The sequence below is a fragment of the Megalopta genalis genome, chromosome 9, assembly GCF_051020955.1.
Source record: "Megalopta genalis isolate 19385.01 chromosome 9, iyMegGena1_principal, whole genome shotgun sequence".
NCBI classification, from domain to species: Eukaryota; Metazoa; Arthropoda; class Insecta; order Hymenoptera; family Halictidae; genus Megalopta; species Megalopta genalis.
In genome coordinates this window covers 11,006,434-11,032,940 of record NC_135021.1, presented here as the reverse complement: position 1 = coordinate 11,032,940, position 26,507 = coordinate 11,006,434, and the positions used below count along the sequence as shown (strand labels likewise).

At 43.6% G+C, this 26,507-nt stretch overlaps 1 protein-coding gene across 9 annotated transcripts in view; it reads left to right on the top strand.

Moving 5' to 3' along the window:
* mam (neurogenic protein mastermind) overlaps positions 1 to 26,507 on the top strand; it is a 522,803-nt gene that overhangs the window by 263,013 nt on the left and 233,283 nt on the right. For 2 of the 9 annotated variants that reach the window (XM_076524429.1, XM_076524428.1), the window contains exon 1: positions 9,093 to 13,445. The exons of 4 other annotated variants lie outside the window; for them this stretch is intronic. In XM_076524429.1, coding sequence (XP_076380544.1) covers positions 13,440 to 13,445 — 6 coding nt within the window. In that variant the 5' untranslated portion in view covers positions 9,093 to 13,439. Of the gene's footprint in view, positions 1 to 9,090; positions 13,446 to 20,420; positions 20,508 to 26,507 lie in introns of those variants that run through there. 3 more of the 9 variants (XM_076524426.1, XM_076524425.1, XM_076524427.1) reach the window with 2 other exon arrangements.

Sequence of the window (26,507 nt, the reverse complement as noted above, 5' to 3'; positions counted from 1 at the left end):
CTGGAAAGAATTAGAAAACATTTTTAAATCTGAATAGGAGGATATAAGCAATGAAATTACTTTCAACTTAGTGCAATCGATGCAGCGACAATTACAAGCTGTAATTCAAGCGAAAGGTAATCCTGCAAAGTATTAATAGTCTTTAAATTCGTATTATTGTTAAGTGTACAGAGATTTCGAACTGGGAAGAATTAAAAAACATTTTAAAATCTGAATAGGAGGATATAAGCAATGAAATTACTTTCAACTTAGTGCAATCGATGCAGCGACAATTACAAGCTGTAATTCAAGCGAAAGATATAACCCTGCAAAGTATTAATAGTCTTTAAATTCGCATTATTGTTAAGTGTACGGAGACTTTTATGACCGGAATTTGTATCACATAATAAATATGCTCTATTTACTTAAAGAAAAAAATGTTCGCATTTATTTACTCCTATACAATTTTTAACACTAAGAACTGTTCTTTAATTGTGTGTAAACACATTTCAAAAAGAAACTTCATGCAAATACTAATAAAATTGAATCGAACAAATTTCGTTCTGCTGTACGAACACTTTTGTGGTCAACTGTACCTCATAACTGTTATGAAACTTTTTCGGTTCTGCGTAACTGATTCAGTCAGCACCGATATAATAACAGTTTGAAACAGTTATTTCCGGAACCTTTTCGAACCCTGCTCCTTCGGCAAACGATCAAAGACAACTAATATTCGATAACGAGGCTATTCGTTAATATTTCGTTAATTAATTGTTTCGAGCACGATGAAACGCCGAACGTTAATTTTACCGTTTCACATATTTCTGCGTAGCTGTAACAAGACGATACGTACGTGTTTTCACTTAGAGCGTTATTCTCGGACTAGAACTGGGTCGAACATACTCCAGATACATGACAATACATAAACTAGATGTCGTCGATTATGACTCCGCCTTGTCGCAGGCTCCGATTTACGATTACCGCCACGAGAAAGAAAGCCATGGAAAATATCGTTCGACAAAGGATTTAAGAAAATGACCGCAGCTCGTTAGACAATGGTTCGACGCGCGGCATTTCGTCGTGTAGGCGTGGCCACGGTATTCCTGCCCCACCTCCGCGTGCAGGCTCGGCGAATAATTTTCGGATTTTTCGGCCGCCAAATATATTCGCAGTAAAAGCACGCAGGTACAGTAATTGCGGCGATAAATAGGGCCGCGACGGACGCAATGGGACAAATAATCGGTCGGTTCTCGGGGCGTATCGCGGAGGACGGCGCGCTGCACTCCCTCCCTCCCGCCCTTCTCCCTTCCGAGAGGTCTGTTTTTCTCTCTATCCGAGAGGGGCAAGAATGCTAGAAGGAGAGAGTGATCTCGCAAATCAGTAGAAGGCGGCATCGACCTCGGCCGGCTGCGTCTTCCTCGCGCCACCGGCTCTCCTCTCTCGTCTCTCTCTCTCTCTCTCTCTCTCTCTCTCTCTTTCTCTTCTTCTCTCCGCCTCTCCGCTTGTTCCTCCCGCGGAATCCTTTCTTCTGTGTGTGCATTGTGCGGATATTATCGGCGCTGGCTGCTTTTACCGTGACTGTGGGCGCAAACGAGTCGGGAGATGCCACGGGACGAGGAAAAAAGTCAAGAAACGATCGGTATTCTCTCTTCTCTCTCTCTCGCTCGCTCCGGTTCTCTCTTTCTCTCAGTTCTTTCCTGCGAGTGCAGTCTCCCTCCCTTCTTCCGTGCATTTTCGAAAATAGTCTATCCTAAAAATATGCGGCAACGGCGAGCAGGCGTCGCGGAACGTTCCACCGCGACGCGTTCGATCCGCGAACGTCGGACGCGGGACGAGCATCGAGAGGCTTTAATAACTATGCTATAATTGTGCCATAATCCTGTCCTATCCTGCGGCATAATTATGACATCTCACTTATACCGATACATCATTGATACCTCTGGATCAACGATGTATCATAGCGGACTTAATTGGCTAAAGAAGCCAATTACTGTGTCCCCTTAGCAGCCTTCGGGAGTTTTCGCCACTAAGCACAGTTTTAGCAATCTTTTTTTCTTTCCTTATTTTATGTTGCAACTGGAATCATGCTTCATATTCGTATCGGCTCCCAAGCGAATAGAATGTAAAAAATATTTTTAACAATGTAACACATATACAAATGCGGTGTGCAGATTGTATATTGATTGTGTGTGCGGATGGTATATTGCGTTAAGTATGTCGCATTTTATTACGTTAAGTAAAGCAAGACAAATAGCTAAATTTTTAGTTAATAGTAAACTTTAGTTAATAAACCTACTGTGGCGGTTTAAATGACCAGTTCCATAATTTTTATTTTGAAATTGTTGAAATTATGTTGACTTTCTTACTGGAATTGGGTGAATAAGTTCCAGATTAAATTAGTGGTATCATTGTTATAAAACAGTAGACACCGGTCATCTTTTGTGCTCGGCAGATTTAGTGTTAAGAAATGGAGGGGTACGTAAACATTTGAGCAATTTAAGTGATATTTTTTAAAGACTTGAAGGTCAATTTCAAGGTCTTTTTGTCGATAGAACTTCTCCCATGATACAAGTATCGAATCTCCTTTAAGTATTAGGAGAAAGAAAGAAAAAGCTCTGGAGCCAGTTACTGTGTGCCGGTGATCTACAAAAATCAGCCACCGTGCCTCAGTTACGCTTTCTGTAACGAAGAATCCCCTCCGTTTACACGACAAATAAATTCAATTAAAATTAAAAACTCATTAACGACCGCGGGCCTCGTAATTGGATTTATTGGATCCGCGATGTACTCGTATAAATATATTCTTACGGAATTACACGAAACCAAAAATAGTCGACAATTGTTCGAATAATTTTACAGCCTCTGTTCAAATAATTTATTTGCATAGAGAACAAAGAATTATATAGTTGTGCAGCAGCGAAAACCAAAGTTAATTGTAAAAATTAACTTCGAAGAAATTAATAGATAAACTATTGAAAAAATATTGTATTTTATGAATTTTTATTCGAATCGATTATTTTTCGAATTAAATTCCTATACAAATAATTTCTGATTCGAATAACAAATAACTTTCTATTGAAACGAATAACTTGTCTGTTTCAATAAAATTTCATTCATTAATCCTTATCTTTAATCCGTCATCGACATATCATTTTGTCCAACTCTGATTACAACGAGCAACTGTTACAATATCGTCACCAAATCTACGCTGCAACCAAGATCATTGCAATCATCAATATCACAAGAGATATCGATATAGAGCTAATAACCTTGAAAGGGATTCCTAGCTTAAATAAATAAAAAAAAACTCAACCAATATTCGTAACGAAACTAAATGCAGGGTGTCCAAAAAATGTCTCGCAATCCGGAAATGGGAGATTCCTGAGGTCATTTGAAGTAACTTTCTCTTTAGCGAAAATGCAGTTCGCCGCTTTGTTTACGAGTTATTAACGAAAAACTTTGACCAATAAGAGGCGAGCTTGACTGACGGGAGCCAACGAGCGCACGAAGTCGTCTCGCGCCAGCTGATTTCTCCTCTCATTGGTCACTGTTTTTCGTTAACACGTTCCGTGCCACGTGTACCATCGATGGTACACGCTTGCACGTTTACTTAGTGAACTGAACAAATTGTTTACAAGAAATTTAGAACCGAAGAATCAATTTCCACCGCAAGAATGGGCGTTGATAAGTTTTTGTTACGTTGTTATGTGTACGAGAATTAATAATTGCACGTAATACATCAAGTTTTAGTCAAATATCAAAGTGTGAAGATTCGAGTAAAAAAAGCTCGGCACGGAACGCGTGTTAATAACTCGTAAAGAAAGCCGTGGACCGAATTTTCGCTAAGGAAAAAGTTACTTCAAATGACTTCAGGATCCCCCCATTTCCGTATTACGAAACATTTTCGAGACACCCTGTATAGTGTATCCGATCACAGTATATTCTCCCTGATTTTTCCTTCAGTTTGTAAACAGAAATTAACAATTTAGGAAGAGGAGATACGATTGTTCGAGCCTTGCGCCTCGTTCTTATAATTGTTGACAATCGGCAACTATAAAAATGAACCGCGAGTTTCGAACAATCGTATCTCTCGTCCCAAATTGCCCGTTTTCGTCTACAAGCCGAAGGAAAATTTAGGAGAATTAACTGTGTAGCCAACCAAAGAAGCGCGTCGCAAACAAACATAATCGCTCGTTCGGATTGCACGCGCGGTCTTGAAGCAACGTCCTTATAAAACGTCCCGTTAGTCAACCGTCGAACGTCCGCGTCAATTAATTAGCAGATACTAGAAGCAGCTATATAGCAGAGCCCGGATGATCGCGGCTCGGAATCGGATCGCCGGATCCTTATTCCGCCGGTCTAACGCGGCGATATCTATCTTCGAAACGAGCCGCGGCATTAACAACTCGGATGTCGCGTGCAGATATTGCGGGAAGATCAGTCGGGCCTGGTTGGACGCAACGGGACGAAACGGGACGCGGCGCGGCGCGCCGCTGCGGATGGCCAAGGGAGCAACGTTTCTAATTAAATGTCCGGACACGGGTATCATAAAGGCGATTCGTGTGAGCGACATCACCCGCGCAATTGATGGTCGTCCGGCGGACATTCTTTGCATAGTGGAGGCCGCGTGTCGCGTTTCAATTAATACGGACGCTGCACTAGTGGCAATTTTCTGGACAAACGATCCGGCTGTGCGAGCTTCTCTCTCGCCGTGTCTCGGCTGTTTAGCGGCGGCTCTCTCGATCCATCGGGCCGCGCCCGTCCGCGATAATCTCTCCCTACGCGGACGAGTTTTCCAGTATCCGCTGATAATCGAGGCGACGCGAGCTCTGAGAACGGCCCCGGCGATTATACCGTTCGCGTATCGAAGACGTTTTGTAGTTGCGGATAGAGCCGATGGTTTCTCGATATTTGTCTGCGGTATCGAGAAGGAGAGCGAGACGACTCGCTTGTTAAACCGGTGTATTGCTCTCTTCAAGCTGCGTATTCTAAGTGGGCGTGGCTTTGTGGGCGCGGTCTCGTGGCTCTTGGCTCTAACAGTGGTTAGGACAGCGTCTTATAGAGACGGTTGTCCGTATTCGACTATGTGTTTCTTTCGAGAATGATGCTTCTAAATGAATGATGTAAGAGAAAGAATTAGAGGACGAGATGCCGTGACTATCCGATGTCGAGCACTGTTTGTAGGCGTGGTCTCGTGGCCCTTGGCTCTAAGAGTGGCTAGGGCAGTGTCTTATAGAGACGGTCGTCCGTATTCGACTATGTATTTCTTTCGAGAATGATGCTTCTAAATGAATGATGTAAGAGAAAGAATTAGAGGACGAGATGCCGTGACTATCCGATGTCGAGTACTGTTTGTAGGCGTGGTCTCGTGGCCCTTGGCTCTAAGAGTGGCTAGGGCAGTGTCTTATAGAGACGGTCGTCCGTATTCGACTATGTGTTTCTTTCGAGAATGATGCTTCTAAATGAATGATGTAAGAGAAAGAATTAGATGACGAGACGCCTTGACCATCCGATGTCTAGCATTGTTTGTAGGCGTGGTCTCGTGGCCCTTGGCTCTAACAGTAGCTAGAACAATCTCTTATAGGGGCAGTCGTTCGTGTTCGACCATGCATTTCATTCGAGAGTGATGTAAGAAAAGGAAATACAAAACGAAACACCTTGCTCTTCTGATGCGAGGCACTGTCTGTGGGCGTGGTCTCGTGGCTCTTGGCTCTAACGGTAACTAGGACAGCGTCTTATAGAAACAGTCGTCCGTATTCGACTATGTGTTTCTTTCGAGAATGATGCTTCTAAATGAATGATGTAAGAGAAAGAATTAGATGACGAGACGCCTTGACCATCCGATGTCTAGCATTGTTTGTAGGCGTGGTCTCGTGGCCCTTGGCTCTAACAGTAGCTAGAACAATCTCTTATAGGGGCAGTCGTTCGTGTTCGACCATGCATTTCATTCGAGAGTGATGTAAGAAAAGGAAATACAAAACGAAACACCTTGCTCTTCTGATGCGAGGCACTGTCTGTGGGCGTGGTCTCGTGGCTCTTGGCTCTAACGGTAACTAGGACAGCGTCTTATAGAAACAGTCGTCCGTATTCGACTATGTGTTTCTTTCGAGAATGATGCTTCTAAATGAATGATGTAAGAGAAAGAATTAGATGACGAGATGTGCCGTGACTATCCGATGTCGAGCACTGTTTGTAGGCGTGGTCTCGTGGCCCTTGGCTCTAACAGTAGCTAGAACAGTATCTTCTAGAGTCACTTGTAGATGCGTGGCTCTATATTTCTTCCAAGAGTAATGTTTCTAGAAGAATGATGTTGCAGAAAAAAGTATAGGATTGTTCAGAAAGTAATTCTAAAGTAAACCATAAGTGGGCATGGTTTCTCAGCTCCCAGTTCTGATGGAGACGATGTCCGACTGCATCGAGTACCTCAAGCGTTGTCCTACTTCTTCAGACTCAATATACATGTACATGTATATTGACTAGTCTTACTGCTTACTACTGTCGTTATTATTACTGTTACTACCATCATTACTATTCTTATTATTGCTATTATACACTCGTACTCGTTTACTCGTTATTATTGCACCTTCTTTAACACTAGATTTACGGAGCACAAAAAACAGCTGTTTTATATTATTTTATAAAAGCAACAATAAGACATTTACTCTGATTTTTAACAAGTGTTATTGTAACATTTGCTGTAAGCAACATATAAATTGAATAAATAACTCGTAAATATATCTTTACGATATGAATAATCGTAAATTAGAAAATTAGTGATCTAGTGTTAACAAAGCGCCCGCCCCGTTTTCACAACAAATCAACTAAATAAATGAAATAATTACAAAATCCAGATACTAGAATATTTAACATTAAACGATATAATTTTGACAATATAATCGACTGTGTATATTGCCTCCGAAAACTGACGAGATCCAATTTATTTAAATCCGTACAAATTTTATAATTGTAAAATTAGAAACGGGTCATTCAACCGTGGTAGGTTTACCGTCAACTGTGACCTCGTAGAACAATAGATATCAGGGTCAGAACGAAGGCGTCGGATCAGAACGAAACGGCCGTACAGGCTCCCGGGGCAATTTTCTGAGAACGATAGGCAGCGCGTGCGAGTCGGCGGAACCGATTCTGTTGAGAGTCACTGTCGGATTTGTAATAAGTGCACGCGGAGCGGTACAGATGCGTCGCTCGTACTGGTCCCGTTTGCGCGGTCGCTCGCGCGCGCGTTCGCCTCGCCTCGCCTCGCGTCGAATCCCGGCGTACGTACCGTGAAACCATGATGACGCAACGACGAAGTGTTCGTGGATGTTGGGAGAGCGCGGGCGACGTGTCGCGAATGCGCCTGTGTAAAAGCTCCGCTGCCAGCTGCACGGTAGTCACCGCGTTAAGCCGCGCTCGCGACCCTGTCGAAGCTGCGTTACATTTTTACTCTACGGAGAAAGTTCGCTGCGACGTCTCCACGTTTCTCGTGCGCGTCCAAAATTGCTCGATTGATCGTTAAGAAATTATTGGATTAGGTAGTGTCGGACAACGGGGCCTGCCATCAGAATTTGGGACGATTGGCAGAATTTATCGGTGGACCCGCCGTCACCGTAAAAATTGGGACTGTCATTCGACATTAGGGTTACCGTCAGAAATTGGGATTATTGTTAGACACTAGGACTATAATGAGAAATCGGGACCATCGGCAAAATTTAACACTATAACAACATCATAAATTGGGACTGTTATTGGGCATTAGAGTTACTGTCAGAAGTTGGGTCTCGTCGGCAGCAATGAGAAATTGGGACCATCGGCGGAATTTAGGACAACCATCACAAATTGGGACTATTGTTACACGTTAGGACTATTGTTACAAGATGAGAAATTAGTACCATCGGCGAATTTTAGCACTACCACCAGGAATTGAGGTTATCGGTCGACTTAGAGCTGCCATCAGAAATTGGGACAATCGTTGGACCTTGCAGCTACCATCAGAAATTAGGACTATTACCAGTACTGTGTAATTGCGATTGGAAAGTACGTCACTTTATGTTAGGAATTACGATTTTATGCAGTTCTGGTCGCATATTGGCAATAGAAACAGTTTGCCAAAGAAAGAAACAAGAAGTTTGTCAGCCAAATATGAATTATAAATCTATGATCTACATGCTCCGAACAAAAGTGTAGAAACAGAGTTTATCTATTTATTCATTGTTAGGTTACAGAGCTATAGATCTCTATTGTACGATACAAATCGATAAGATAACAACGATCGAACATATAAAACGAGAATAATTAGCTCCCGATTGAAGTACAGATTCACAACAACAAAAATGTTAGCATAGATTATGCTACATTGGTGATTTTTGTCACCACTTCTGCACACAGCAATTATAGATTTCTGTTTTGTCACAGTCTTATTTTATTCGTAGAACACGCTGCGAAAAAATTCGCGACACCCTGTATACAAACTGCGCCAGGTTATACGAAATGGAAATGCCATAGGTCGGAAAAACAATTTCGGACCTCGAGTTAAAAACGGCACCGTCTGCGAACGGTTTAATTCGCCAGCCGATTTAATCAGCTGTTCGGGCCGCGTAAAATACGAATCGAAATTCAGCCTCGGTAAAATCGGCGCCGGCCGACGACGCGAAGAGCGAAAAAAAATCGATAGGAAGACGGCGTTGATTCGGTCGGCGAAGTGCCGCCTTGCAGGCCGCTGTGCGGTGGCGCGATACGGGCGGTGTTAAAGCGAGTAGACAAGCGGGCAAAGCTCCGATCGGGCCGCGAATCCGCGTCGAAGTCGGGCTCGTAGTCGCGACGAAGCCGGCCTCGGGACGGCTCGGGTTCGGTGCACGAGCGTAGCCGAACACCGGGTGTCCTATGTGTGCGCGACGTTTCTGGTGTGGCGTGGTCACGACGGCGGGTCGGGTTCGCGGGTCATTCGGGTCGCGTTGGGTTGAGGCGAGTCGTGCCGGGTCGGGCCGGCTCGGGCTGGGTCGACTGCGATACGACACGACACGACACGGCGCGGCGCGGCGCGACGCGACACGAGACGCCGCGAGAGGGGCGGAGAGAGGCGAGGTGAAACTAGACGAAGCGAGGCGAGGCCAGTCGAGTCGAGCCGAGCGAGAGGAGAGTCAGTGGCTGGCGACTGCTCGGGGCGTCAGGTTCTCTGTGTGGGGCTTGTTATCGTTTCGCGCTCCCAGTCCGCCACGTGCGCAGCGTGACAGCTACAAGGGACATCGTCAGACTGCGACGATCGCAATAGCTTCCTCTTCGGATCTCGTTCCGTGGTCGATCGTCTCTTCGAAGAGACTTCGGGATCGAGCCCGACTGTCGGGTTCGGTATCGACGGTTCGACATTGGTTGTCGGTGCACGGTACCCGCGAGCTTCCGCGTGACACACGCGAGATCATGCGGTGCAGCGATCGTTCGGAATGACGTCTCCGCGGAATGACAAGCGAGAGGATCGACGATCTAGGCGAGTGATAGTTCGCCGGTTGTAAAAGAAGCTCGGAGGTGTGCTACTTGTTGGATTACTCGAGGAGCAGGGAGATTCGTACGCGATGTGTTGGCCGCGTGCCCTCGACGGTTATCGCCGCGGAGACTTTCGTTAGCGGCTGTTATCTGGACAACGCTAGAACAATCCGAGCGCAGCGAGCACGCGAAGAAGAACGCTCTCGGGCAGCCGCGATGCAGCCGGCTCGAGGATCCGTCTGGAATCGCGAACAAAAGTCCGGCTACCGGATGCCGCAACTTCTAGCAGCTCCGAAGTAACGGCGGCCCGGTGGCTCGGTTGGGACCCGATGGTAGCTTGCGGCGATTTGACTCGAGCGAGCAACGTCGTGCGAGTGCAATAAGTGGACCGCGGCCTGGCGAGCACGTAACGCGGGTGAATTAGTCTCGCGGCGACCGCGACAAGAAGCTGAATAATCACGACCGGAAGAACGAGGAAGAGGTCGCGGAAGGAGCCGGCAGGCGGCTGCGGTGGCCACGCATTCGCGGAACGGGGCCCGACCGTGGACACACGAGCGATACGCGTCCGCGGGGAGAGGGCAGGGACGGAGGGAAGAGAAGCGGATAAGCGGATAGAGGAAACCGGCGAGAAGCGAGACAGATCGCGGAGAAACCGGGAAGGGAACCTCGAAGAGGAGCGAAGAAAGGAGAGAACGATCCCACAGGGAGTGGGAATAGAGCGAAGAGAGAGAGAGAGAGAGAGAGAAAGAGATTTCTGGGCACGCGCACTCCACCTGCTAGCGTGTAGTGGCACGCGCCATACCCACCCCTCCCTCCTGGACGTTGCTCCCTCCTCCACCTCCTCTTCCTCCTCCTCCTCCTCCTCCTCCTCTCCCGCTTCCCACCCGCGTCCCCGCCCCTCCGCCGCTCGCCGAGAGTCCCTCTTCGGCGTCGCCTCCTGGCTCTACCGCGGCCACCGCCACCGATTCTTCCCTCTCCCGCCGGCATCCCGCTACCCGCGTTCCCATTCCACGGAGGCTCTCCTCCCGCGGGAATCCCCCTCCTGGTACTCCCCTCACGCGTGCCGCGCGGCTCCGAGACCGAGACCGAGACCGGGACGCGCGGGAGTCAATCGCTCGCGGACTCCGACAGGACGAGCACCGCCTTCGGGATCCTCGCTCTCTTCCGTCTCCTACTCTTCGCGCACGCTGTCGCTTCCCTCCGACACACCGACGAGAGGTCGCTCTTCTTCCGTTTTCTTTTCTCTTTCCCTCTGTCCGATACGCAAATTGCAGGCCGAGCCGAGCCGAGCGGAGCCGAGTCCGGACAAGCGAGAGCACGCCGCGTCTCCGAAGCTCGCGGGAATGTTTGTGCTCGCGAGAGTGGCGAAATAAGTAAAGCGAGGCTGTGAGACGGATCTCTCCGGTGGAGAACGCGAGACATCCGACACGACGGAGTGCGGTAGAGTGACAGGCACGGAGGCGTCGCCGTACGCGAGGACCCGTTCCCGGCCGATGTTCGCGTATGAAAAGGCCCGGTCGTCCTCCTCCGCCTCTTCCTCCTCTTGTTTCCGGCGCGCGGCCGCTGACAGCGGGCCAACGCGGCGCCGGCAGGCCCTGTGAGCTCCAGAGGGCCCAGCTCCTCGGCCAGGACGAGGACGCGGACGAAGACGGGGACGAAGAGGACCGAGCAGCGTCGCGTGAGAAATCGGGGACAGCCGGGAGGACCCGGGAAAGGGAACGGCGAACACGACGGACAACGGAGGGAAACCAACGCGACAAGGAAAACGAACCGCCGCGGGCCAACGAGTGGGGGATTGACGCGTGCTACTACCGCCGTTACTTCCATCGCAAACGAAAATAGTCTCCGCTACCGCGCCGGAGAAAGAGCAAGCGAGAAAGAGAGAGAGAGAGAGAGAGAGAGGGGACGAGAGAACAGAGAGAAGGAGGACAACGCCGGCGGAGAAAGAGAGGCGGAACAAAGTTATCGTAATACACGTACACGCGCGCACGTGTGCCCGTACGTAGAGCCGAGGCGAGCCGACGAGCCGAGCGATACACACAGTGGCGTGGTGTCGGTGCTGCAACTCCCGTCGTCTCTTCGTCTCCTCGTCTCTGTTGGTCGAGTGACGGATCGGGGTACGCGTGTGATCGAGATTGCTCACCGACCGAAATACGTCCGCGGAACCAGCGGCGAAGTTCGCGATTGTTCGAGCAACGGTGGACGATAAGTGCGCGCTGTTCGCCGACCGTGCCACCAGGCCCTAACTCGGAGCATCCCGGGACACCCCACGGTCCCACGTTCGTCGTCGTCGTCGTCGTCGTCGTCGTCTCCGAAGCAGGCTCGATCTCGGGGGCTCGCCGGCGAGTCGCCGACTCGCCGCTCTCGTCCTGCACGCGTGTATCGAGCGGACGTGTTCGCGAGAGAACCACCTGTTGACGATTTACGAGGGAAAATCGAGCGGCGCGGATCCGGCGCGGCGGCTCGCGCCGAAACTGATCGCGGCGGAGCTCCGGAAATCGGGAGACGCCGCGCGATCGGAGACGGAAGGTGGAGAGGGAGCCGGAATATGACGCCGAGCAGACGGAGAAGCGTCGCGGGAACGTGCGCGCTACCGGCCCGTTGAGATGCAAATTCGAGAGCTGTTTTCGGAGGAAGTCGGTGTTAAGTATGCGCGCGGCGAGCGCGGCCAACGCCGGCCCGAGGACTATTTTTCGGTGTGATCGTGTTGTTCTCAGACGCTGTTGACGCTTATCGGCGGCGCGCATCGCTAGAGAGAAGGAGACCGAAGGCGACGGAGACGCGAACAAAGACAGAAAGAGCGAGCGAGCAAGAGAGAGAGAGAGCGAGAGGAGAGGTCGGAGGTCACGGAACCGTGGAACGATATGCGGCACGCAAACTCGCTTCGAGCCGAGAATTTTGGGCCGCGTCACCTCGGGGCGCGCTCGCGTCGTCGCCCGGAGACCAATCGCGACAGGAGCTCGCGCTGATATGCTCTGCTCGTGGGACGAGCAACACCGGGACGCCGAAGTTCGACTCTTCGGCTCTATTCCGGAATCGGAATCTCTCTTCTCTTCTTCTTCTTCTTCCGCTGCGCGGTCCGGCGCGTTCCACGCGCCGCCGCGATCCTTCCGCGCGGGAATCCTCGGTAGCTAGTCAAAGTGATCGGAAGGAAGGGCATTACGTTTCACGGGCATACACCATTCCCAAAGCGGCCAGCCTAGGCCGGCAACTTGTACAGTAGCGCTTAGGCCAAGGGACGACAAAGTCCTAAACGGCGGGCAAGGACTCGGTTATCGGAAAGAGTTAGATCGGTCTCGCAGCGCAAGACTCTCGGGACGGATCTGTGCGGTCAACGAAGGATCGACGAAGGGTCGACGAAGGGTCGCTCTACGGTTCGGAGTGCTCCTCTCTAGACAGTGTTCTTCTTCTTGGTACTTTGTCTTCGGTGAACGGTTTCTCCACGGTGAACGGTTGTTCGTCTTCGTGGTTGATCGGTGTACGGGCGAGTGTCGTCGAACGACGAGTGGTCGTCTCCTCGGATGTGAGAAGCCGTCGCAGTGGCGACCGCCACCGGTGCGAACGACAGTGGTTGTTGTTTTCTGTTTGTTGAACGCGTTCGATTGTACGGTCGTTGTTGTTGCGCGCTCCACGGGCAGGCCGAACCGATCGGCGTACCGGCAGAATGACCTTCAAGTTCCGCTGAGCGGAGGAGTCGGGTTCGGACCGCGAGCGATTTAGGAGGGAAGCATGGCTCTGTAGCCGGGATATCGTCTCGTGTTGTCTCGTGGAGATCTCTTTGCTCCCGGTGAGGAGGAGGTCCGCCGGCAGTGTGTTAGTGAGGATATTATAGTGGCGCGAACGAGTGAACGGCGGAGGGGCATGGTGGGCCCCCACCAACCAGGGCCACAGGCCCGGGTGGCCCCCTTGTAAAAAGGTTTTATCTGTCTCCCTCTCGCGCGCGCGCTGTCGTGCCCAGCTCGTGCTCCATTAGACTGCCTGGAATGATGGTGAGTCCAGAAAAACAATGCTTTTCTTATCGCGGCCCGTGTCGCAGTTTGTTTCGCTCGCGCGCCGCACGGACGGTAACTCCCGCGGCCGTTCGTGATCGCCGCGTGGTCGTTAACCCTTCTTAATTAGCGGCGCAGGTAATCGATACCTCGGGAAAGCCGTTTAATTGCTTCCCGACGGTCCAGGTTACGCCGAATTGTTCTGTTGCTTCTTTTTTCTTCTTTTCTTTTTCTTTATTATCGCGGGTGAGGTCTGACGCGTTGCGAATCTCGGCGGAGAAACTTAGGGACCGCACGGATCAACCGGCCAGGAAGTTATTTATTCTTTATTTATTTATTTATTTATTTATTTATTTATTAACACGTTCCGTGCCACGTGTACCATCGATGGTACACGCTTGCACGTTTACTTAGTGAACTGAACAAATTGTTTACAAGAAATTTAGAACCGAAGAATCAATTTCCACCGCAAGAATGGGCGTTGATAAGTTTTTGTTACGTTGTTATGTGTACGAGAATTAATAATTGCACGTAATACATCAAGTTTTAGTCAAATATCAAAGTGTGAAGATTCGAGTAAAAAAAGCTCGGCACGGAACGTGTTAACAGTGTTGACAGTCGTAAGCTACGACGGACGCGACGTTATACATTAGACCTGAATATCTGACGTCCGATAAGGATTAATGCTTTAACACTAGATTTACGGAGCACAAAAAATAGCTGTTTTATAGTATTTTATAAAAGTGACGAGCGTTATTGTAACATTTGCCGTAAGTAACATCTAAATTGAATAAATAACTCGTGAATGTATCGTTACGATATGAATGATCGTAAAACTAAAAAATTAGTGACCCGTCATTTTGACGAGTTCCGTGAATCTAGCGTTAAACCAAATTTAGCAGATTTTGAAGTTCGATGTTGCTTGTTAATTTCTACATTCTTACGAGACATTGTTTAAGATAATCGTAAATTATTCGTAGTCTCTCTGCATCGGGTTTGCGTAAGAAGGGACTCTAATGCAAAGAGGAAATTAGTATCTTGTTGAACGAATGAACCGATATGAGAAGGCTGAAACGCCGCGAGCCAACTTCGAGAGATTCACCTGGATAGACTCGAATCGTTATGCAAACTGGTAGACAGTGCGAGTGATTATTCTAATTGGTGCGAATCGCTGGATGAATACTTAACCTTCAACTGACGGCGCACGTCAATTTCACGTCTTATCACTCGGCAAAACAAGCTATAAAAAGTTCGCTCACCGCTAGAAGGTTAACGCTAGATTCACGGAGAACTGAACGCAGCTGTTTTATAGCGATTTTCATTTATTCTGTTTTCGAACAACTAACGGATACATTGAATCAACAACTCGTAAATGTATCTTCGCAATCTGAGTAATCGTGCATTAAAAAGATAGTTGAATTTAAAAAAAGAAAATAACATTAGACTTGTCATTTTGACGGGTTCCGTGAACCTAGCGTTAACAGATTTACCTAAATAGACTCGGATTGAATAGACTCTGAATAGTGTGATTATTATTATAATCGCCACGAAAAAAAAAAAATCGCTGAATGAACACTGAAATGATATTATTAACAATCAGTTGATCAATTTACTCGTAGGCAGATAATAATTTCAAAAATGTAGAAATAAAAGAGAAAGATTGGACCGTGGATGTTTGTAAAAATCGAAAATCCGAATTTACGATATAATTTTTGTTTTATCTTGTAACGGATTCTTTATTACCAGTCGGTCTATTATTTAATTGAATTTCATTTCGAGTACGAGCGTATAATAACGATATTAAGAAGAACAGTGTATGGTAATAATAGCAACAGTAATTACTGATAGCAAGATAACAATTAAGGATGGTCGCGATTGCGTAGGTGTGAAAATAAAGAACCTGTCCACCAAATACATTTACATCGCGATCGATATTATAAAGGAAAATTGACTTCTAAATTTAAATGCGAAGCTTCCAACTATTTCGCTGCCTGCATAATGTAACCATTAAGAAGCGGACGTTTTCCGGGACACCAGAATTAGCACCGATTAGATCGAAATTCTCGAGGGTAGTCCTCCTAGACACTTACGGACGTGTCTTTCTGTTCTCTCTAATTGGTCAGCTATCGATTCGATCTCCGACCGTCTCGCGTTTCTGCAATCCGACTCGGTGTCGAATTAACGGGACGGCAAAACAATCGATACGATTGAAAGGCGAACGATCATGATCGGCGTGTGCGAGGAAAATTTTGTTCGGGCTCCATTCTCGGGGAAATGTAGTTGTAAATGTCGCCGAGTTCTCGCGTGCGTGGACACAGGAAGTGGGAACGGTGTGCGCCATGGACAGAGACGTTCGCCGCTGCCTATTTAATTTAACGGCACGCGTGTCTCGCGAACTTTTAATGCTGGACCTGCTGTCGAGTACCGAAAGCGAACGGCCTTCGAAATACCTGGAAGTTAAAGCAATGGATTTAGTGTAACAACATGTGAAAAATTAATGATATATAATATAGAAATATATAAAAAATAATAATATATAAATGAAAAAATATCGTAGTTGTGTGTGGTAATATTTGTCGAAACTATAGCTCGAATGTAATAGCACAACAATTTATTCTTAAATGTAGAATAAAGGAATACCGTGACTTTAGGAACGACTATTTAAAAAGCGAATTTCCGAAAATATATAAATGCTGTCTCTTCGAAGTAAAAAGTACACTTTGCGTAATTAGAGAAATATTGGTGAACTTTGTTGATTTTCTTGCGCATTGCAAAAAGTAGAATATAACAAGAAAATAAAATAAAGTAAAGTAAAATAAGAAAACGAAATAAAATAGAACAGAATGAATATAATAAAATAATATAATATAGTATATAAATATAATATAATATATAATAATATACAAATTTAATATAATATAGAATAGAACAAAATACAATAATTCAAATTCAGATAAAATACAATAAATGAATCTCAAATAAAATACAGTAAATTAAATTGAAATAAAATGCAATAAATTAAACTCAAATAAAATGCAATAATTTAGACGACGAATTACAAATTACATTATTATTAAACTGTTAATAAATTCGAGAAATTACTTGCAGAAAGGACAAATAAATGCTAGACAAAATCGGTAATAATTTCCGTCGAAATCTCGATCAGCTTAGAAGGTATCGTTCTCAGCAATAAAATTACGTAAAAAATCCTCCAAATGGTATGTATCGAACCAAAAGTTAGTTCGATGGTCCGCCGCCGAAAGTTCGAATGTCGGTACACACAGCAACGAGCGTTTCCCCGTTTTTATCTGATTTTGACGAGCGTTGCGGATCGAAGTTAGGCGAATGAGGAACGACGACGCCGTTCGCCGCCGGCAGGCTTCCACCCCCGCGATCACCGTTCACGCAGATAAAGGATATCGATTCGTGAATGTTTCTTATCTACTAGCTGGCTGTCGGTGACTTCGCACGCGCGCGAATCGCCGCCGGATAACGCAGTCCTCTCCTCTCTCTCTCTCTCTTCGCTTCTCTTCTCTCCTCTCTCTCTTCGCTTCTCTTCTCTCCTCTTTCTCTTCTCTCTCTCCCGTAGTCCGATAAAAATTATCCACGAAACCGATGAAAACGCGAGGGATTTATTTTCGTCCGTGTCCACGCCCGATGGGAACGCGTTCCACACATCGAGAACCGTGGTTCGAACGATCGACCTTGAAACGTTACAAAATTACGAATTGTTTCTACTGTAATAGTTTACAGCGGAACCTCGATTACCCGAATTCGAAATTTATAGATGATTTCTTTCGATTTTCGATAAATGATTGAAACAATAGTGTAACATGATCGACGGAGGTTATGTCAAGGTCCTTCTATACTTTCGTTGTTGTTATATATATATATAAATAATATAGTAGGAACTCGATTAACCGAACTGAATTTTCCTCGATCTTTATTATTTAGATTTTTAATTATTCCAAGTATATATATATATATAACAACATATATATATAACAACAACGAAAGTATAGAAGGACCTTGACATAACCTCCGTCGATATATATATATATATATATTAAAAAATAATACAGTAAAATAATGCACTAATATATATATATATATATATATATATATATATATATATATATATATATACTTGGAATAATCAAAAATCTAAATAATAAAGATCGAGGAAAATTCAGTTCGGTTAATCGAGTTCCTACTATATTATTTTAGTGCATTATTTTACTGTATTATTTTTTACCACGAAGTATAGATGAAATATAATTTTGCCCTTCGAAAGGGTGGAAATTGTTTTCTAAGTTTTCCAAATAATTTTCTAATTATTTGACGACACTTCTCAGATTTCTTAACACCAATGACCGGTTTTATATTTTTTCATTTTAGCGAATGAAAGACGAATTTTAAAAGCAATTTGCAAGTTTCCTATTAACGAACGCACAGAAAACGGGAAAAAAATGATTTGTATAGCATTTTATTTCGAGAGAATTTTCGCGCGAGAAAATTCGTCGGAAATGCGAGATTATTTTATCGAGAATCGAGAGCTTGGTGTAAATGTTAATTAGTGAGTGTCGCGTGAAAAAAAAAAAACGTTTCGCAAGAGAAGAAAAAGTAAAAGACAGTTAAATGTGAATGAATTATTTATCATGATAATTGCAATGTACGGTCAAGTGTTGCAAGATGCTATTTTCTATCAGTTAAATATTTATAGTTTATTATTATCCGAATGAACTCCATAGAAATCCAACAAGAAAGACGTCTATGTAAACGTAAATCCAGCAGCCGAAGTTGTTGACGATGTTGCCATGCTATCCGCGAGTAGAAAACGTAAAATAAAATCAGAATGAAACAGCTACATTTCAAACGACAATTAGCCACGTGGGATACAATATCTAAAAAATTGCACGATTTATTGGAAACGTTCGGTGATTACGTTTTCTGTGATCTGACAGCGTTTTCGGGAGAAGAGGAAAGATCGCAGGGAGATTTTCACGGAAGAATCGTGTGGAAGGTTCGATGAGAACTCCGCCGAGCCGCCGTCTGCTCTTGCAGAGCAAGGCGAAACGACCACGGCTAGCCGATTCCCGACTAACGCCCCGGTCGTTAGTGCAACGGAACCGGTGCGCCTGGGACAGAGAAACGCGGAATGTCCGCGAGCCTCGCGCTGGATGCCCCTATTATCGGTCGTCCCGACCGCCAGAATGCCGTTAGACGACGGCCAATCTATTGTTCTACGTGTGTGCATGCGATCTTGACGCTCCGAGGACGCCGGGAGCGCGGAGCCAACGGCCTAACCGGGACCAAATCGATAACGTCCGCCTCGCTCCTTCTCGTTTTTCCTATGGTAAACATCTGGGAAGCCGCTTTCCACGAGCATCTCGTCAAGCTCATTGTTGCAAACCAGTTGTTCCTGGACGAGTTGCCGGAGTATTCGCCACGAAAACCTGAGACCAGAACAGTTTGTTGCGTCGCACAGCGATGCATTGGGTTGGCAACTAAGTAATCGCCGATTTGTTCAATGAAATCAAAAATTCTTTTTTACTTGGAACGAAGTTTAATCTGTAATGTATTTTCCATTTTGTTCGATCACCTTTTGCCGTCTCTCCGACAACTTGAAAATTCCACGCTCGTAGAAAGTCTGATCCTTTTCGGCCAAAAGACTGAGTTAAGTGAGATTTTGCAGCGTCATCATCATTAACACGTTCCGTGCCACGTGTACCATCCATGGTACACGCTTGCACGTTTACTTAATGAACTGAACAAATTGTTTACAAGAAATTTAGAACCGAAGAATCAATTTCCACCGCAAGAATGGGCGTTGATAAGTTTTTGTTACGTTGTTATGTGTACGAGAATTAATAATTGCACGTAATACATCATATTATGCAACAGATTATTATTGAACACGCTCTTTCGCTCTCCACTTTTCAGTCCTCCGTCATTCTGTTGCACGGTGCGGATCTTCCTCGACCAACCCTCTGACGGCAGACCATTCCCGAAACTGTGCTATCGACGATATTACGATTAGTTTATAACGATTCTAATTTCTAAGGATTCTTGCTTTGTTCAGCAATTTTGTAAAACTTAACACTTTATCGTCCGGTCGTGGTTGAGGCTGCCACTCAGTAAGGACTGGCTTAGTCGCGCGCGCATTTGCTCCCAGTACCGGCTAAATTTTCGCTATTCATTGTGTTGTGCTTATTCCTTTAAAAATAATAATAAATAATAATATAATTATTATAATTATAATTCATAAGGATATGGGGAGGTCAGCATACAGGAGGTCAGCTACTAACAAAACAGTAAAGAAGCGAAAACCGTCGATAGCTAAAAGTCGATTAATAGGCTATCGGTCGATAAGCATTGGCAATCGAAAAGCCGATTAATAGGCTAGCGGTCGATAAAGTGTTAAGTGAGATTTTGCAGCGTCATCATCATTAAAAGTTTTATCACGAGGGGAGTTGTGTCCAGGAATCGAAATAAGTGGTAATCCGATGGCGCGAGATCAAGACTATATGGTGGGTGTAACATCAATTCCCAACCAATATCCATCAATTTTTGCCGAGTGGACAAATACGTGTCCTGGTGGAAAATGACACCTTAACGATTGACCAATTCTGGTCGCTTTTCCTTGACCGCTGCATTCAATTTGTCCAGTTGCTAACATTCACCGTTAATAATAATAATAATAATTTTATAATATAACATTTACGGATATCATAAAAATGGGAGTGAGAGACATCTATAACTGAAATCGGTAATTACTTAGTTGCCCACCCAATAAAAGCCTGAAATTATGGCCAAAATCCTAGAAAATCGAGGTTGTCGTCGTTGGGGAGGTTTTCACTTACGGATTAGTTCCTTTAATGATGCGTCCGCGTGGTGGGAGAAACGAAGCGACTCGTACTTTTATACCTGGATGGTAATTGCACTTCGAATTTCGAGTTTGTTAGGCAGTCGTTGCTCGTGCGCGTTGAGCGACAGTACTAGGCGGACAGTGTAAAGCGCGTGTGTTTTTTTGAACATTAAAAATGAATTTTGATCCTGGTTGTAAGTACAACATTTTGTACCACTAACAATCGCACGAACTGTTGACTAACATATTAGTAAATCGATAAATTGTAGATTCAAATTATAACAGCAAATAGAATACATTTACTGTAAAGTTATAGTCGTCACTGTTTTTTATGTTCACCTTGATTTCGAGCTTTTGTAACACCGCGCGTCGAGAGCATCAAGATCTTCGTGCAAGTCGTTGAATTCTTCTAGACCTAATCGAACAAGGTGTTGGATTATGTCAACGAGTTCTTGTTTTATTTTTCGGATTTTTTTATGATGCAAGTTACTCGAACAATTTCTTTCGGATTGTCGAAAGGATTTAAGTCGTGTCATAAGGATATAATCTTGAAACATCACGTAAGGACGTGGCGTTTGCCACGAAAGGTCGGGCTGAACAATTTTTATTTGTTGCAAAGATATACTTCATTTTTATGCGTTGCAAAGGCGGATCGAATTTCGCATGCTGAAAGAGTACTTCGTTCTGATATGTTGCAAAGGTGTTTCTACTTTTTATATCTTGCGAAGATAGTTCATCTGTTTATATTAATATGTTTCAGCGATTATTATCGATAATTATACAAGGTGTCTCATGAATTGAACTGCTTTTGTAATATTGTAAAACTGAAGTATCTTTGTAACATTACGAAAATAAAGTATCTTTGCAACATTGCAAAAATGAAGTATCTTTGCAACAATATAAAAGTGAAATATATCTGCAACATTGTAAAAGTGTGGTGTCTTTGCATCATATAGAAATTGAACCATCTTTGCAACTTTGTAAAAGTAACACCTCTTTGGAACATTGTAAAAATAAAGTATCCTTGCAATATTGTAAAAGTGAAGTTTCTTTTCAACACTGTAAAAATGAACTAACTTTGCAACATCACAAAAGTGAAGCATCTTTGCAGCATACAGAAATTGAACCATCTTTGCGACATTGTAAAAATGAAGTATCCTTGCAATATTGTAAAGGTGAAGCATCTTTGCAACATTGTAAAAATGACACGTCTTTGCAACATTATTTAAGTGTCGCATCTTTGCAATATTGTAAAAATGTCGTAGCTTTGCAATATTGTAAAAAGTAAAGTGTCTCTACAGCATATAAATATTAAACTACTTTTTCAACATTATAAAAACGAACTATCTGCATATCTATCAGCATGTAAATATTGAATTACATTTGTAACATTGCAAAAGTGTCACATCTTTGCAACATTGTAAAGTTGTAGTATCTTTGCAATATCGTAAAAGTGTCGTATCTTTGTAATATTGCAAAAGTGCCGTATCTTTGGAATATTGTAAAAATAAAGTATCTCTACAGCATACAAAAAATGAACTACTTTTGCAACCTATAGAAACAAAGTATCTTTGCAACATTATAAAAACGAAGTATCTTTGCAGCATATAAATATTGAATTACATTTGTAACATTGCAAAAGTGTCACATCTTTGCAATATTGTAAAAGTGTTGTATCTTTGTAATATTGCAAAAGTGTCGAATCTTTACAATATTGTAAAAATAAAGTATCTCTACAGCATACAAAAAATGAACTACTTTTGCAATCTATAAAAACGAAGTATCTTTGCAACATTATAAAAACGAAGTATCTTTGCAGCATATAAATATTGAATTACATTTGTAACATTGCAAAAGTGTCACATCTTTGCAATATTGTAAAAGTGTCGTATCTTTGTAATATTGCAAAAGTGCCGTATCCTTGCAATATTGTAAAAATAAAGTATCTCTACAGCATACAAAAAATGAACTACTTTTGCAACTTATAAAAACGAAGTATCTGTGCAACATTATAAAAACGAAGTATCTTTGCAGCGTATAAAAATTGAACCGCCTAAGAACCATACAAGAACGTAGTACTTTCGCAACACAAAAATGAAGCATGCTAAGAACCTGTAACAACGAGAATTCAGCAGCTCGTAGAAACGTCGAAAGTCGAATCCGACCAGCATTTCTCGTCGAATGTTCGACTGTGCGTGGTCCCGATTCCGACGTGTCATAACAGGGGAATGAGCTCCGCTCGGGTGGCCGACTCATGGCTGCGCGTCGGAATTATTTATACCACTTGATTACACGCGTCGCTCTGAGCGGTGCGGGGTGGAGCGGAGCGACGCGGAGCCGAGCCGCGCCGGAAACGGCCGAAACGCGGGCTCGGATTCTCGGCCGCGATCGGCCGAGTATCGCGCACGCATCGTTCTATCGAGCATCGATGCGAGGAATCCGGCATACTTTGCCCGCTTCCGCGATATCGAACGCCGAGGCACCGAGCACCAACCGAGGAACGGGGGCTACACTGGGATCGGGTCTCCTATCGCTTAGGTCCGCGAGGCTCTCGATCGTCGGAGCTAACTAATCGACTAATTGAAATTACTGCGGTCGCTTGAACTGCGAGCTGCTAGCTGAAACTCGCTCCTCTAGGAGACAAACCGAACCTCGACATTGGAGGGACATTGAATCGCGACCGAAAAATCCTGCAACTTCTGGAGAAAGAAATCTTGAAATGTTTTCTATATGGAGGACGCGAAAGTAGCGACACGAGTCTTAAAAATGAGCGGAGGTAGAATGCTGCAAGTTTTTCTATAGGAAGTTAAAGTCAGAGTTCGACGTAGCGTCTTCGGTTTTGTAGCTTCATTTCGTTATTACATAATAGTTATTTATAATGTAATAGATTCTATTCTGGCATTGTGTCCTGTCGATCTTTCCGTCGAGACTGTATTTTATTCTTTGCTTAATTTATTTATTATTTATACGCTTCCTCGAGGTTGAAAAATAGCAGAGTGTCAAATTGTTTTGTTCACACTATGATTAAAGAGTAAACAAATGTTATAATTAAAGCTTTAATTTTTTGTTCGAAGATAAGAACCGCTTTTATCACGAACCAGTACATGCAAAAGTTTTCTTATAAACAGCCCGGACCGTATTGCATGAAAAAACGATTGAATCAATTACTTTATTTATGAATGCATTGTAATCAAAATTGCAAAAGGTTTCTTTATTTATATTTATTATACTGTTTTTTCTCATCGTTATAAAGCAACGTACCTTAGTCACTTTTAGGGCTTGACTTAATGGCAGGTTTAATGTCGGAGCAACGTGAATCGATGTTTATTTAAATCCAGTTGTATGTTTAAAGAATTTGGAAACAATTGTAATCAACATATAGAATGGTCGAAGCAAATAAAAAGTCTGGCTCGAAGATGACAGCGTCGCGAAGAAAAGTATTTGAAGAAAGAACGAGTTCTCGAGATGTGGCTACAGTTGCACGCAGCTGACTCCGACGATTTTTCATTAGCGAGATCGCCGATCTATTTACGAGTTTTCGATTTTTATTCGAACAGAACGGACTTTCCTCTCGACCCGACACTTTCGTAGCACGAACAGCGAGAGAAATATAGGCGATAACGTGTTTAATACCCGAGCGCCGCGATAAATATTTCCTGCGATCTCTGCGTATCGCATTAATATTCTACATCTCGCCGATCGGAGACTGATTTATTTTATATTTTCGATGCGCCTCCTCGCCGGTAACTATAAATTCGCCGATACTACGGTACACGGAATTTCTATAAGAACGCTACTACCATTTTTAACAGTAGAACTACCGAGCCCCGAACGTGTGATTAATTTACATCGTTTTATAAAAGTGGCAAAATTGGATTCATTAAAGCTTCGTATGATTTCTATTATGATAAATGCTTGAATAAAGAAGTTCGTTTGAAAATTTTTCATCGAAACATTTTTACAATGTCAGGGATTACAATAGAAAAAATTAGAAACCAGTCATTTTGACTTGTTTGGTAATTATTATAATAATAATAGGTAGCTATCATAATGAATGCCTGAATAAAGAAGTTTTTTCGTCTGAAAATTTCTCACCGAAACATTTTTATAATGTCAGGAATTGTAAGAGAAAAAGTTAGAGACCAGTCATTTCAATTTATTTGGTAATTCTAGTATCGATAAAAATGTAAATGATCTTGATAATATAACAGAAAAAATGCTAGGAAATAATTGAGGCATAAGAAGAAGCAGAAAATTAACATACAAAAAGAAGAAAACATTGTTTATTTTTAGCATAACTAAAATAATACAATTTATTGCACAGAAATGTAGCGAAATTTGTGTAAGAACAGTTCCCTTTTATTTGAAAAAATACTGAATTCACAGGTTAATAACCAGTATAACCGCCTTTATCCTTAATTAGCTCGAATATTCTGTTTTTTATACCATTAACTAGTTCCTCCGACGCGTTTTTCTGTATTTTATCCCATTTCAAATTTTATTACAGTTTCTCAAATAAATTTTGTTTTTCAAATAAATTCAGGGAACTGTTCCTATACAAATTTCTCTGCATTTTTTGCAATAAGTTATATTGTACATGCTATAATTGTAATATGCAAAGTGTGTTATTATAATAATGCTAAAAATAAACAATATTTTTCCTTTTTGCATACTAATTTTCTGGTTTCTATTGTGCCTCAATTATTTTCTGGTATTCCTTCCGTTGCGTTATCAAAATTGTTTACACTCTTGTTAAAAATGGTAGCGTTCTTATAGAAATTTCGTGACACGTTTCGTATCATACGTCACACGAAACATCGATATCTCCGACAGAGTCGCGTTTGCCGCGGCACAGATCGAAGCTATCGGATTCTAGGTCTTCCCTTCGCGAGTTTTCGGGTTCGCGACGGAACGAGCCAGACGACGGAGAATCGGGAGACGGAGGATGACGGTCGACCAGCGTGTAAGCAGACGATAACGGGCGGCACAGGAAAAAGCGCGAGCTCTAATGAAATTGAATGATACGATTATCGCGTGTTCGGCTGCTTAAATAACACTCGCTAAATAAACGGCCGCGTTGACACGCGCGCGTCCCGCCGATTCGCAACTTTCTGCTCCGCGAAGCGAACGCTCTTCGTCGATTACGCGATCGATTCTTTCGCTTTTTAACCCGAGCGACCGACGCGTCCGACCACTCGAATCCTCGCGTGTCAGGTTTGTTTCATTCGATCTGCTTCCTTGACGCCGGCGCTCGTCTTCTTATCGAGCCGATTTATACGTGCGCAGCTCTTTCGTCGTTTTATTATGAAACATCGGTAGGCCACAACATCGTTCCTTTATTTATGTACAGTGGCCCACAAAAGTGTTCGTACACCTTTTAAAACGCAATAACTTTTTTCAAAAGTGAACTATACGTGTTGAAGTTTTTTTTTGGATGATAGAGGGACTGGTCTACTAAACAATGGCTAGAAAGCTTTTTTTTTAAATTTTGCTATTACTTGGAGTGAAAAGAAAAAATAAGAACTCTTGTTTTTTAACTTTTTTGTCTGAGTCTATAGCGAAAATTAAAAAAAATGCCTTTCGTAGATCTCAGTAACTCAATAACAGTAAAGCCGAACTAAATGATTTGAATTTTTTTTAGATGACAGCGGAATTAGTCTATTAGACGATGACTAAAATGCTTTCTTTTAATTTTGCTATTACTTGGAATGAAAAGAAGAAATTGAAAACCCTCGTTTTTTAACTTTTTTGTCTGAGTCTATAACGAAAATTTAAAAAAATGCCTTTCGTAGATCTCAGTAACTCAATAACAGTAAAGCCGAACTAAATGATTTGAATTTTTTTTAGATGACAGCGGAATTAGTCTACTAGACGATGACTGAAATGCTTTCTTTTAATTTTGGTATTACTTGGAATGAAAAGAACTTTTTGTCTGAGTCTATAGCGAAAATTTAGAAAATGCCTTTCGCAGATCTCAGTAACTTATATGCGTGCTGAAAATTTGATCGAAATCGGTTAATACAAAGTCGAGCTACAGACGTCGAAGTTTTCTAAAAACTACAGATTTCTTATAACTTTTGGTCAAAATCGTGATAAAACTGCGATTCTTACGATCTTTAATTTGTTGTAACTCGTAACAACATAGAAAATTCAAACAACGTTCGCACTACGAGATCGACGAAAGACATTTCTTA